The 15,013-nt window shown below is 44.3% G+C and overlaps 2 protein-coding genes across 2 annotated transcripts; one reads left to right on the top strand and one right to left on the bottom strand.

The window, feature by feature from the left end:
* Window positions 1-219: 219 nt before the first annotated feature.
* On the top strand, window positions 220-14,841 carry LOC311146947 (dynein axonemal heavy chain 17-like; the record flags this gene model as incomplete). Its single annotated transcript, XM_084183561.1, has 12 exons — window positions 220-451; window positions 583-710; window positions 903-1,040; window positions 1,133-1,222; window positions 10,443-10,634; window positions 10,775-10,894; window positions 10,974-11,216; window positions 11,334-11,441; window positions 11,552-11,667; window positions 11,750-11,862; window positions 14,377-14,517; window positions 14,594-14,841. The coding sequence occupies 12 exons, from the start codon at window positions 220-222 to the stop codon at window positions 14,839-14,841; spliced, it is 1,869 nt and encodes a 622-aa protein (XP_084039687.1).
* On the bottom strand, window positions 4,251-5,218 carry LOC311146545 (cyclin-dependent kinase 5 activator 1-like; the record flags this gene model as incomplete). The annotated part of the gene is made up of 1 exon (XM_084183061.1): window positions 4,251-5,218. One exon carries the CDS (start codon window positions 5,216-5,218, stop codon window positions 4,259-4,261), a length of 960 nt encoding a protein of 319 aa, XP_084039187.1. The 3' UTR covers window positions 4,251-4,258.
* Window positions 14,842-15,013: the final 172 nt, after the last annotated feature.

Raw genomic sequence — 15,013 nt, 5'->3', positions numbered from 1 at the left:
ATGACTGTTTCTAATATCTAAATCTCAAATAAGGTTGTAAAACAAATAGAAAATGTTTATGAATGAAGCATCATGGTCTTTGAAACCCGGCAATTATGTAGGTTACTCACAGGGGTGACATTGGACCTCTCCATCAATCTCTCCTCCCACAGTCTCAGTCTTCTCTCCCTCTCCTCTTCTCTCCCTCTCCTCTTCTCTCCCTCCATCCCCATCTTTTATATGTCTCTGGCAAATTATAATGACGATCAATCTCCCTCCACATACCCTCCCCTCGCTCTCGCGCACTCTCTTTCTGTCTGTAGGAACTTTGTGGAGGAGAAGTTGGGGGTGAAGTATACAGAGGGGAGGAAGACAGAGTTTGCTAAGTCCTTCAGAGAGAGTGGACCTGCCTCGCCTGTATTCTTCATCCTGTCTCCTGGAGTAGACCCTCTCAAAGACGTGGAGTCACTGGGTAACACTAAGACAACTAATTTTGTAATGTAAAGATCACTGTAAATCTGCATGAATATGACACATTGACATTTACATTTACGTCATTTAGCACACACACACACTGAGAAAATATTGTTTCCATGGTAACAGGCAGGAAGTTGGGGTTCACCATAGACCTGGGGAAACTCCACAATGTGTCTTTGGGTCAGGGTCAGGAGGCTGTGGCTGAGGTCGCCATGGAGATGGCTGCTAAGGAGGGACACTGGGTCATTTTACAGGTATGGCTATCCTGCTATATACTGTACATAAAACATAATTAATTCATTCATCATTGCATCCATCCATCCTTCCATCCATTCATTGTTTCATTAATCAATTTATTAGTTTGTTCGCGCTTACATTTGTTCATCCATCCATCCATTCATCCATTAATTAATTCATTCAGTCATTCATTCATTCATCTCTGTCAGAATATCCACCTGGTGGCTCGCTGGCTGGGGTCGTTGGAGAAGCTTCTGGAACGCTGCTGTGAGGGCAGTCACCAGGACTACAGAGTGTTTATTAGTGCTGAGCCTGCCCCCACACCACAGGAGCACATCATCCCTCAGGTACACACACACACATACACACACATGCATTTATAATAACACGGTGTGTTTTCCTAATTTAAAAGTGTGTTTGTTCTCCTCTCCTCACTCAGGGCATCCTGGAGAATGCCATCAAGATCACCAACGAGCCTCCCACTGGCATGCATGCCAACCTTCATGCTGCTCTGGACAACTTCGACCAGGTACAGGAATGTGTGTATTAATGTATGTCTGTCCACTGGTGTTAGGGATGGGCAATTGAAATTATTGTTCAAAATAATCTCATCAAATGTTTGATTCACACTTTATAATAATGTCCAGTAATAGATCATTTATAAGGCTATTATAAACAGTTCTCACTATTTACTAATTGCTGTTTCTACATTTGCAAATGTTAGTAAGCTATACATAGTTATTTATAAACTTTCAAATGAATTATTGGATAATTTATTAGATGTTTAATATAGACCCTTATAAAACATTTACTAATCACTAGTAAAGTACAGTGGTGTAAAGTAACTAAGTAAAAATAATTTGAAGTACTACTTTGAGGTATCTGTACTTTACTTGAGTTTTTATATTTTTTACAACTTTTACTTCTACTTGACTACATTCTGAAATAAAATATGTGCTCGTTACATTTCTAATGCTCAGGCAGGACAGCAAAACGGTCAAATTCATGTACTTATTAAGAAAAATGCATCCCTACTGCCTCTGATCTGGATTGTAAAAGATTGTTGAACTGTGTCCCTGACTTCCCATAAATAAATAAAAATAAAGGCAATTAGCATAATATAAGGAATTTGATATATAGCCTTTGCTTTCACTTTTGATACTTAAGTACATTTAAAACCAGATACTTTTAGACTTTTACTGAAGTAGTATTTTACTGGGTGACTTTCACTTTTACTTGAGTCATTTTCTTTACTTTTACTCAAGTTTTACTGAATTGGGTACTTCTTCCACCACTGGTAAAGTATTATCTCCACCAAGATCTCAAAATGACATGGAAAATATCAATTGTAAAATAATAAGGACACAACACTGGATGTTTAAGAGAATACAGTGGGGAAAAAAAGTATTTAGTCAGCCACCAATTGTGCAAGTTCTCCCACTTAAAAAGATGAGAGAGGCCTGTAATTTTCCTCATAGGTACACGTCAACTATGACAGACAAATTGAGGAAAAAAAATCCAGAAAATCACATTGTAGAATTTTTAATGAATTTATTTGCAAATTATGGTGGAAAATAAGTATTTGGTCACCTACAAACAAGCAAGGTTTCTGGCTCTTGCAGACCTGTAACTTCTTCTTTAAGAGGCTCCTCTGTCCTCCACTCGTTAGCTGTATTAATGGCACCTGTTTGAACTTGTTATCAGTATAAAAGACACCTGTCCACAACCTCAAACAGTCACACTCCAAACTCCACTATGGCCAAGACCAAAGAGCTGTCAAAGGACACCAGAAACAAAATTGTAGACCTGCACCAGGCTGGGAAGACTGAATCTGCAATAGGTAAGCAGCTTGGTTTGAAGAAATCAACTGTGGGAGCAATTATTAGGAAATGGAAGACATACAAGACCACTGATAATCTCCCTCGATCTGGGGCTCCACGCAAGATCTCACCCAGTGGGGTCAAAATTATCACAAGAACGGTGAGCAAAAATCCCAGAACCACACGGGGGGACCTAGTGAATGACCTGCAGAGAGCTGGGACCAAAGTAACAAAGCCTACCATCAGTAACACACTACGCCTCCAGGGACTCAAATCCTGCAGTGCCAGACGTGTCCCCCTGCTTAAGCCAGTACATGTCCAGGCCCGTCTGAAGTTTGCTAGAGTGCATTTGGATGATCCAGAAGAGGATTGGGAGAATGTCATATGGTCAGATGAAACCAAAATAGAACTTTTTGGTCAAAACTCAACTCGTCGTGTTTGGAGGACAAAGAATGCTGAGTTGCATCCAAAGAACACCATACCTACTGTGAAGCATGGGGGTGGAAACATCATGCTTTGGGGCTGTTTTTCTGCAAAGGGACCAGGACGACTGATCCGTGTAAAGGAAAGAATGAATGGGGCCATGTATTGTGAGATTTTGAGTGAAAACCTCCTTCCATCAGCAAGGGCATTGAAGATTAAACGTGGCTGGGTCTTTCAGCATGACAATGATCCCAAACACACCGCCCGGGCAACGAAGGAGTGGCTTCGTAAGAAGCATTTCAAGGTCCTGGAGTGGCCTAGCCAGTCTCCAGATCTCAACCCCATAGAAAATCTTTGGAGGGAGTTGAAAGTCTGTGTTGCCCAGTGACAGCCCCAAAACATCACTGCTCTAGAGGAGATCTGCATGGAGGAATGGGCCAAAATACCAGCAACAGTGTGTGAAAACGTTTGACCTGTGTCATTGCCAACAAAGGGTATATAACAAAGTATTGAGAAACTTTTGTTATTGACCAAATACTTATTTTCCACCATAGTTTGCAAATAAATTCATTAAAAATCCTACAATGTGATTTTCTGGATTTATTTTCTCATTTTGTCTGTCATAGTTGACGTGTACCTATGATGAAAATTACAGGCCTCTCTCATCTTTTTAAGTGGGAGAACTTGCACAATTGGTGGCTGACTAAATATTTTTTTCCCCCACTGTATATATAGCATTTTATTCCAAAACAGTCACACTGTTCGTTCAAGTTCATCAGAACCAATGGTCCTCAAACGAACCCCTGTCCCCCAGAACTGTCCAGTCCTGTGCTTGCTGTGGGGGAACATGGGTGTTCACTTCACAGTCTAAAGCGGCAGGGTTGCAGCTTGTCTGTCCAACCATGATCTGAGCACTAGCCCACTCACACAAGGGTGCCTCCTTCCCTCCCGTGGTAGAAAGTGCACATCTCACACAGTCAGAACAGTAGGCTGGTAGGCTGCAGCCTGTGTGATGTGAGCACTAGCACAGTCACTCGTGTGCCTCCAATCCTCCCGTGGTAGGCAGTGCACACGTCAGACAGTCAGCTGGTACAGTAGATAGTAAGCTACAGCCTCAGTCCTCTACACATTCATACCTACCGATTTGTGTTCTCTTTCAAGCCAAATTAACCCTCATATTAACCCTTAAAATCTATAAATCATATTTTCCCATCAAAGCTCACCCTCTACCCATTCCCTGAACCAATCCTCCTCCCTCCCATTTTGAAATGTCAGGCTATAGTAGGCCCCTCCCCTCCCCTGGCCCCTCTACCCTAGGTCCCTCACTGAGTGCTGTACACACCGCTGAGCAGGCGGCTCTTCTTCTCCTCCTTCTGGCTCTCGTTCTTCAGGTCAGCAAACATCTGGGAGAAGAAGTTAGGGTCTGTGTTCATCTGGAGCATCTTACCACTCATCAGCTTGGTGATGGACATGCAGCGGATCCAGAAGGTCTGCCTGCAGGTCTCCACCAGGAAGGGTCTCAGGGGGTAGGAGATCTGGTTGCCAATGTAGGAGCAGGTCGTGTAGAGGCAGGTAAGCAGCACGGCTTGCAGCTCATGCAAGGTGGCCACCTCGGAGGAGACCGCCTCGCGGCACAGCATGTAGAGGAAGACCACCATGGCCGGGTTGATGCAGCTCTGGTTCTGATAGCAGTTGACCAGCAGATAACAGTCAACCACCCGCAGCCACAGCTCCGGGTCCATGGAAGACATGTCCTGGATCAGGTAGCAGCGCCGGCACAGGAACTCACCCAGGCAGCGCAGCAGCTCGCCGGTAGTAGCATGGACCATCACCAGCCTCTTGGGCGTGTCGAGGTCCTGGACGATCACCGTCTGGGGCGTGTCGGGGGCCGTGTTGGAGTTGGTCAAAGGGGCCTTCTCGACCGACGAGGCGGCGTTGTTGGAGCTGTTGGCGATGGCTGGAGTGCTCTGGTACTGGGTGGACAGCTTGTCACAGGATTGAGACTTCTCCAGGGTGAGGGTGGACAAGTTGGAGGAGGACTGAGACTTCTCCAGGTTCTCGTTACTCAGATGGGCGATGTTGTTTTGGTTGGTGTTCTCGTGGGGGTGCACCTTCTTGGAGCCCTTCTTCTTCACTATCCACCTCCATGGCGAGTAGCGCTTCAGGGTCTTGTCTTTGCCGCTCTTACGGGTCTGGACTTCAAAGAAGTGGCCCACCGTGTCCGGCCCATCTTTGAAGTGGACTGCCTTCTCGCGGAGTGAGATAGACATTGCGGATCCCATGGTCAATAGTGCCTGTGGAAAACAAAATGCTTCAATATTAGCAAAATGAAATGCATGGCATCAGTTCAGTAGGCCTATCTAGCTCAGCTCTGGGTGTCTCCCAGATGGCAACCTATTCCCTATATAGTGCACTGCTTTTTACCAAGGCCTATAGGAGTCTGGTCAAAGTAGTGCAATATATAGGAAATAGGGTTCCACGTGGGACATAATCTAAATCAAAGAGTATTAAGCATAGACATTAGGGTTATGTGTTCATAAACATGAGCAATATAACATTTCAAAGCAAAACAAAAATATTACTCACTGATTTCAAGTTGATATGTGAAAAATTGTAAAGATAATTCAATATTTTCTTCGTTAATTGAAAGGTAAAGACGGGTTGTCCAGGTGCTTTGAGTTCAAGGCTGTTATGGTTGTGAACATCGGAATTGTCCAAGGTTCTGAAATCGAGCGTTCTGAAATTGTGTGTCCCCGTCGTAATAAAGAGGCATGTCATAGAGGCGATTTTGTGAAAGATTAAGTTTAATGTTGGCAAAAATAAATAAATAACACAAATAAATAAAGTCAGATTTTCGCCATGATAGAATTTGCCTCATATTTGCTATAGCCTAGCTCAATCCGTTGAAAATGAAATAATCTTTGAGTGACTGCTACGCTACAGCGTTATATTTATGGCCTCAATGGATGAATAACATGTATCTGCGAGTGTTTTGCATGGATCTCAATGGTCTGTCAAATTAAATTGGCACCTCTGTCAGGTGCGCGCTTATCTCGTTCACCACCAGACTATTCTTCCCCCTAAAGGGTGCGTTAGTCATTTCACTTTAGCAATCTACTCCGATAATGAGCATTTAGCCTAGGGACAAATAGGTGCTCGCCTATAATCGCTATTTGAAGTGGGGAGCATACAGGCCTACTTCTATGTCAGGACTGACTGAAGGACTAGCTTAAAATGCGTTATAGAAGTAGGCTAAATAGCCTTTTCGTGTAAAACGCAACATAAGAACCAGCAGTAGCTCAAATAAAAACGTCTAAAACTACACTCCAAAGTTATAAAAAAAGATATACCATACCAGTTAAAGGTTTGGACACACCTACTCATTCAAGGGTTTTTCTACATTGTAGAATAATAGTGAAGACATCAAAACTATGAAATAACACATATGGAATCATGTAGTAACCAAAAAAGTATTAAACACATAAAAATATATTTTATATTTGAGATTCTTCAAACACCGCTCTTGCTGCAGGTGATTCTCAGATCCACCTCTAGGCAGACGACACCATTTTGTATACATCTCGCCCTTCATTGGACACTGTGTTAACAAACCTCCAAACGAGCTTCAATGCCATACAACACAACTTCCGTAGCCTCCAACTGCTCTTAAACACAAGTAAAATGAAATGCATGCTCTTCACCCGCCCAAAGTCCCATATACTACCCACCACTGCGACCTGTATGCTCTTGTTGGCTGGTCCACACTACATATTCGTTGCCAAACCCACTGGCTCCAGGCCATCTATAAATCACTTCTAGGCAAATCCCCTCCTTATCTTAGCTTATCCTAATCTCTGAAGCTGGAGACACTTATCTAACTTCAAGCATCAGTTGTCAGACCACCTTACTGATCACTGCACCTGTACACAGCCCATCTGAAATTAGCCCACCCAACTACCTCATCCCCATATTGTTATTTATTTTGCTAATTTACACCCCAGTATCTCTTTTTGCACATTATCTCTTGTACATCTATAATTCCAGTGTTAATACTAATTGTAATTATTTTGCACTATGGCCTATTTATTGCCTTACCTCCATAACTTTCTACATTTGCACACACTGTATATATTTTCTGTAGTATTTTTGACTTTATGTTTTGTTTTACCCCATATGTAACTCTGTGTTGTTGTTTTTATTGCACTGCTTTGCTTTATCTTGGCCAGGTGGCAGTTGTAAATGAGAACTCGTTCTCAACTGGCTTACCTGGTTAAATAAAGGTGAAATTAAAAAAATTAAAAAACAGTTGCCTTGATGACAGCTTTGCACACTACTGGCTTCACCTAGAATGCTTTTCCAACAGTCTTGAAGGAGTTCCCACATATGCTGAGCACCTGTTGGCTGCTTTTCCTTCACTCTGTGGTCCGACTCATCCCAAACCATCTCAATTGGGTTGAGGTCGGGGGATTGTGGAGGCAAGGTCATCTGATGCAGCACTCTCATTCGTGGTAAAATAGTCCTTCCACAGGCTGGAGGTGTGTTGGTTCATTGTCCTGTTGAAAAACAAATTATAGTTCCACTAAGCCCAAACCAGATGGGATGGTGTATCGCTGCAGAATGTTGCGGTAGCCATGTAGTGTGCCTTGAATTCTAAATAAATCACAGACAGTGTCACCAGCAAAGCACCCCCACACCATAACACCTCCTCCTACATGCTTTACGGTGGGAAATACACATGCGTTGATCATCCGTTCACCCACACCACGTCTCACAAAGACACGGCAGTTGGAACCATACATCTCCAATTTGGACTCCAGACCAAAGGACAAATTTCCATCGGTCTAATGTCCACTGCTCGTGTTTCTTTACCCAAGCAAGTCTCTTCTAATTATTGGTGTCCTTTAGTAGTGGTTTCTTTGCAGCAAATCGACCACGAAGGCCTGATTCACACAGTCTCCTCTGAACAGTTGATGTTGAGATGTGTCTGCATTTATTTGGTCTGCAATTTCTGAGGCTGGTAACTCTATTTAACTTATCCTCTGCAGCAGAGGTAACTCTGGGTCTTCCATTCCTGTGGCAGTCCTCATGAGAGCCAGTTTCATCATAGCACTTGATGGTTTTTGCGACTGCACTTGAAGAAACTTTCAAAGTTGTTGAAGTATTCCGTATTGACTGACCTTCATGTCTTAAAGTAATGATGGACTGTCATTTCTCTTTGATTATTTGAGCTGTTCTTGCCATAATATGGACTTGGTCTTTTATCAAATAGGGCTATCTTCTGTATACCACCCCTACCTTGTCACAACACAACTGATTGGCTCAAACACATTAAGAAGGGAAGAAATTCCACAAATTAACTTTTAAGAAGGCACAGCTGTTAATTGAAATGCATTCCAGATGACTACCCCATGAAGCTGATTGAGAGAATGCCAAGAGTGTGCAAAGCTGTCAAGGCAAAGGGTGGTTTCTTTGAAGAATCTCAAATAAACAAATCAAAATATATTTTATAACACTTTTTTGGTTACTACATGATTCCATATGTGTTATTTCATAGTTTTGATGTCTTCACTATTATTCTACAATGTAGAAAATAGTAAAAATAAAGAAAAACCCTGGAATGAGTAGGTGTGTCCAAACTTTTGACTGGAACTGTGTATATATATATATCATGGTATATCCTTGTGTGCAAGAATGTCTTAAGAATCGAAATACTTACAACAGTTGATCCAATTCTAGCCTAAGCTCGGTTTGAATATTCAAGTACCTCCCCATCCCTAACTGCTGTCCTAATACAGTTGAAGTCGGAAGTTTACATACACCTTAGCCAAATACATTTAAACTAAGTTTTTCACAATTCCTGACATTTAATCCTAGTAAAAATTCCCTGTTTTAGGTCAGTTAGGATCACCACTTTATTTTAAGAATGTCAGAATAATTGTAGAGAGAATTATTTATTTCAGCTTTTATTTCTTTCATCACATTCCCAGTGGGTCAGAAGTTTACATACACTCAATTAGTATTTGGTAGCATTGCCTTTAAATTGTTTAATTTGGGTCAAACATTTCGGGTAGCCTTCTACATGCTTCCCACAATAAATTGGGTGAATTTTGGCCCATTCCTCCTGACAGAGCTGGTGTAACTGAGTCAGGTTTGTAGGCCTCCTTGCTCGCACACGCTTTTTCAGTTCTGCCCACACATTTTCTATAGGATTGATGTCAGGGCTTTGTGATGGCCACTCCAATACCTTGACTTTGTTGTCCTTAAGCCATTTTGCCACAACTTTGTAAGTACGCTTGGGGTCATTGTCCATTCGGAAGACTCATTTGTGACCAAACTTTAACTTCCTGACTGATGTCTTGAGATGTTGCTTCAATATATCCACATAATTTTCCTTCCTCATGATGCCATCTATTTTGTGAAGTGCACCAGTCCCTCCTGCAGCAAAGCACCCCCACAGCATGATGCTGCCACCTCCGTGCTTCACTTTTGGGATGGTGTTCTTCGGCTTGCAAGGTCCCCCTTTTTCCTCCAAACATAACGATGGTCATTATGGCCAAACAGTTCTATTTTTGTTTCATCAGACCAGAGGACATTTCTCAAAAAGTACAACCTTTGTCCCCATGTGCAGTTGCAAACCATAGTCTGGGTTTTTTATGGCGGTTTTGGAGCAGTGGCTTCTTCCTTGCTGCGCGGCCTTTAAGGTTATGTCGATATAGGACTCGTTTTACTGTGGATATAGATACTTTTGTACCTGTTTCCTCCAGCATCTTCACAAGGTCCTTTGCTGTTGTTCTGGGATTGATTTGCACTTTTCGCACCAAAGTACATTCATCTCTAGGAGACAAAACGCGTCTTCTTCCTGAGCGGTATGACAGCTGCGTGGTCCCATGGTGTTTATACTTGCGTACTATTGTTTGTACAGATGAACGTGGCACCTTTAGGCATTTGGAAATTGCTCCCAAGGATGAACCAGACTTGTGGAGGTCTATAATTTTTATTCTGAGGTCTTGGCTGATTTCCTTTGATTTTCCCACGATGTCAAGCAAAGAGGCACTGAGTTTGAAGGTAGGCCTTGAAATACATCAACAGGTACACCTCCAATTGACTCAAATGATGTCAATTAGCCTATCAGAAGCTTCTAAAGCCATGACATCATTTTCTGGACTTTTCCAAGTTGTTTAAAGGCACTTTCAACTTAGTATATGTAAACTTCTGACCCACTGGAATTGTGATACAGTGAATTATAAGTGAAATAATCTGTCTGTAAACAATTGTTGGAAAAATTACTTGTGTCATGCACATATTAGAAGTCCTAACCGACTTGCCAAAACTATAGTTTGTTAAAAGGAAATGGGAGTGGTTGAAAAACTAGTTTTAATGTCTCCAACCTAAGTGTATGTAAACTTCCGACTTCAACTGTATATTATCAATATCTCACAAACTCCTTCCACAACCACCTTCGCTCTCTCTCTCTCGCTCTCTCTCTCTCTGTCTTTCTCTCTGTAGGACATATTGGATCAGTGCAGAAGAGAGCAGGAGTTTAAGACCATCCTGTTCTCTCTGTGTTATTTTCATGCCTGTGTGGCTGAGAGGCGTAAGTTCGGTCCTCAGGGTTGGAACAGGAAATACCCCTTTAACACTGGAGACCTCACCATCTCTGTCAACGTGCTCTACAACTACCTGGAGGCCAACTCACAGGTCACTGTTTACCGTGTTATAGTGATCAGGATGGTGATGATCATAACTGTATTGATGATTGATGATGTTTATATTGATGATGATGATGAGTCATTGTTCATGTATTTTGTGTGTGCGTGTGTGTGCTTGCGCATGTTTAGGTGCCGTGGGAGGACTTGCGCTATCTGTTTGGAGAGATCATGTATGGAGGTCACATCACAGACGACTGGGACAGAAGACTCTGTAGAACCTACCTGGAGGAATATATGCAGCCCAACCAGGTGTGTGTGTGTGTGTGTTACGATTGTGATGGTAGTGTTAAAAATAAACCTACACCCTTTCCATCCTGTTTCCCACCAGTTTGACAGGAAGTTGGCTCTGGCTCCGGGCTTTGTGGTTCCCTCCAACCTGGACTACCAGGGTTACCATGGTTACGTAGATGAGATGCTGCCCCACGAGAGCCCGGTGCATTATGGACTACACCCCAACGCAGAGATAGAGTTTCTGACGGTGACCTCTGATAACCTCTTCCACACACTGCTGGAGCTGCAGTCACCTGATTCTGTGATGGGAGAGGGGGCTTCACAGACCGTAGAGGAGAAGGTGTGTGTCAGAGACACACACCCACACACACACCAGGCATATTCATAACAGACACACTCATAGCAGACACACACATACAGCGGACCCACACACACTCATCCCTCATCCTCACTGCAGGTGAAGACCATCCTAGACGAGGTGTTGGAGAAGCTTCCAGAAGAGTACAACATGTCAGACATCTACGAGATACGACGCTCACTCAAGGAGCTGGACCTGGGGCTGAAGGTGGGTTAGGGGCTAGGGGTCAGCTGGGAAATTAGACTAGGACTGATAGATGACATAAGGGTGAATTGGTAGTTGTCTCTCATAACAGTGATGTTTTTTTCTCCTTCCAGGGTGAGCTGGCTATCTCCTCAGAGATGGAGCAGATCCAGTCAGCTCTGTTCTTTGATAACGTCCCAGACACCTGGACCAAACTGGCCTACCCCTCCACTTACAGCCTGGCCCAGTGGTGAGTCACTGTGTGTACTCTCACACTGTCCCAACGTGTACTTAAGATGATGTGTTGCTATGTGTGTGTGTGTGTTTACCAGGTATAATGACGTGTTGCTGCGCTGTAGAGAGCTGGACAGCTGGACACAGGACCTGGCTCTGCCCACCGTCGTCTGGCTGTCTGGACTCTTTAACCCACAGTCCTTCTTAACAGGTAACATCAAATCAAATCATATCAAATTTTATTGGTCACATGCGCCAAATACAACAGGTGCAGACATTACAGTGAAATGCTTACTTACAGCCCTTAACCAACAGTGCATTTATTTTAAACAAAAAAAGTAATAATAAAACAACAACAAAAAAAGTGTTGAGAAAAAAAAAGAGCAGAAGTAAAATAAGGTGACAGTAGGGAGGCTATATATACAGGGGGGTACCGTTGCAGAGTCAATGTGCGGGGGCACCGGCTAGTTGAGGTAGTTGAGGTAATATGTACATGTGGGTAGAGTTAAAGTGACTATGCATAAATACTTAACAGAGTAGCAGCAGCGTAAAAAGGATGGGGTGGGGGGGCAGTGCAAATAGTCCGGGTAGCCATGATTAGCTGTTCAGGAGTCTTATGGCTTGGGGGTAGAAGCTGTTGAGAAGTATTTTGGACCTAGACTTGGCACTCCGGTACCGCTTGCCGTGCGGTAGCAGAGAGAACAGTCTATGACTAGGGTGGCTGGAGTCTTTGACAATTTTGAGGGCCTTCCTCTGACACCGCCTGGTATAGAGGTCCTGGATGGCAGGAAGCTTTGCCCCAGTGATGTACTGGGCCGTACGCACTACCCTCTGTAGTGCCTTGCGGTCGGAGGCCAAGCAGTTGCCATACCAGGCGGTGATGCAACCAGTCAGGATGCTCTCGATGGTGCAGCTGTAGAATTTTTTGAGGATCTGAGGACCCATGCCAAATCTTTTTAGTCTCCTGAGGGGGAATAGGCTTTGTCGTGCCCTCTTCACGACTGTCTTGGTGTGTTTGGACCATGATAGTTCGTTGGTGATGTGGACACCAAGGAACTTGAAGCTCTCAACCTGTTCCACTACAGCCCTGTCGATGAGAATGGGGGCGTGCTCAGTCCTCTTTTTTTTCCTGTAGTCCACAATCATCTCCTTTGTCTTGGTCACGTTGAGGGAGAGGTTGTTGTCCTGGCACCACACGGCCAGATCTCTGACCTCCTCCCTATAGGCTGTCTCATCGTTGTCGGTGATCAGGCCTACCACTGTTGTGTCTTCGGCAAACTTAATGATGGTGTTGGAGTCGTGCCTGGCCATGCAGTCATGGGTGAACAGAGAGTACAGGAGGGGACTGAGCACGCACCCCTGAGGGGCCCCCGTGTTGAGGATCAGTGTGGCAGATGTGTTGTTACCTACCCTTACCACCTGGGGGCGGCCCGTCAGGAAGTCCAGGATCCAGTTGCAGAGGGAGATGTTTAGTCCCAGGATCCTTAGCTTAGTGATGAGCTTAGAGGGCACTATGGTGTTGAATGCTGAGCTGTAGTCAATGAATAGCATTCTCACGTAGGTGTTCCTCTTGTCCAGGTGGGAAAGGGCAGTGTGGAGTGCGATAGAGATTGCATCATCTGTGGATCTGTTGGGGCGGTATGCACATTGGAGTGGGTCTAGGGTTTCTGGGATAATGCTGTTGATGTGAGCCATGACCAGCCTTTCAAAGCACTTCATGGCTACAGACGTCAGTGCTACGGGTCAGTAGTCATTTAGGCAGGTTATCTTAGAGTCCTTGGGCACGGGGACTATGGTGGTCTGCTTGAAACATGTTGGGTTTACAGACTCAGTCAGGGACATGTTGAAAATGTCAGTGAAGACACTTGCCAGTTGGTCAGCACATGCTCGGAGTACACGTCCTGGTAATCCGTCTGGCCCTGCGGCCTTGTGAATGTTGACCTGCTTAAAAGTCTTACTCACATCGGCTACGGAGAGCGTGATCACATAGTCATCCGGAACAGCTGGTGCTCTCATGCATGCTTCAGTGTTGCTTGCCTCGAAGGCGAGCATAGAAGTGGTTTAGCTCGTCTGGTAGGCTTGTGTCACTGGGCAGCTCGCGGCTGTGCTTCCCTTTGTAGTCTGTAATAGTTTTCAAGCCCTGCCACATCCGACGAGCGTCAGAGCAAGTGTAGTATGATTCAATCTTAGACCTGTATTGACTCTTTGCCTGTTTGATGGTTCGTCGGAGGTCATAGCGGGATTTCTTATAAGCGTCCGGGTTAGAGTCCCGTTCCTTGAAAGCGGCAGCTCTACCCTTTAGCTCAGTGCGGATGTTTCCTGTAATCCATGGCTTCTGGTTGGGGTATGTACGTACGGTCACTGTGGGGACGACATCATCGATGCACTTATTGATGAAGCCAGTGACTGATGTGGTGTACTCCTCAATGCTGTCTGAAGAATCCCGGAACATGTTCCAGTCTGTGCTAGCAAAACAGTCCTGTAGCTTAGCATCTGCGTCATCTGACCACTTTTTTATTAACCGAGTCACTGGTGCTTCCTGCTTTAGTTTTTGCTTATAAGCAGGAATCAGGAGGATAGAGTTATGGTCAGATTTGCATACACGCACATCCCCCTACACACTTACAAACAACATACCCAACCAACTTATGTTGTAACTGTCAGTTGCCTCTTGGTATTCTCTGTTCAGTGGAATTATTTGCTCAACTACCCTCTCTCCCTCCAGCGGTGATGCAGTCTCTGGCTCGTAAGAATGAGTGGCCGTTAGATAAGATGAACCTGACTGTGGATGTGACTAAGAAATTTAAGGAAGAGTTCAACCAGCCTGCCAGAGAGGGAGCATACGTATACGGACTATACATGCAAGGTATACACTCCTCTCCTTCTCATGAACACATACATCCTAGTTCATTTATCTTCATTTTCCCCTCTTTGTCCCATAGGTGCAAGATGGGACACTCAGGGTGGGGTGATCACTGAGGCTCGTCTGAAGGAGTTAACCCCCTCCATGCCAGTCATCTCAGTCCGAGCCGTACCTAACGACAGACAGGAGACGCGTAACATCTATGAGTGTCCCCTGTACAAGACCAAGCTGAGAGGAACCACTTATGTCTGGACCTTCAGCCTCAAGACCAGAGAGAGACCAGCCAAGTGGGTACTGGCTGGGGTGGCACTGCTGCTCAGTGTGTGAGCTGTCAGGGTAGGAACTCTGCTTGTGAGAGAAATGAGGTGAAGGTGGAGAAGGATGAGGGGCCTGATGCTCTACAAGACTGTTGGTTAAAAAGGGCTTTTTTGAGGTTGGAAAGAGTCAAGGTAGTTTTTTCTTTAGTTATTCGTAGGGTGTGTATTTTCTGCATTATGTT

This window comes from Coregonus lavaretus (assembly GCF_964263955.1).
Source record: "Coregonus lavaretus genome assembly, chromosome: 19".
Lineage (NCBI taxonomy): Eukaryota > Metazoa > Chordata > Actinopteri > Salmoniformes > Salmonidae > Coregonus > Coregonus lavaretus.
Note: the sequence above shows the minus strand (reverse complement) of the source record. Positions and strands in the feature narration are given on the sequence as shown.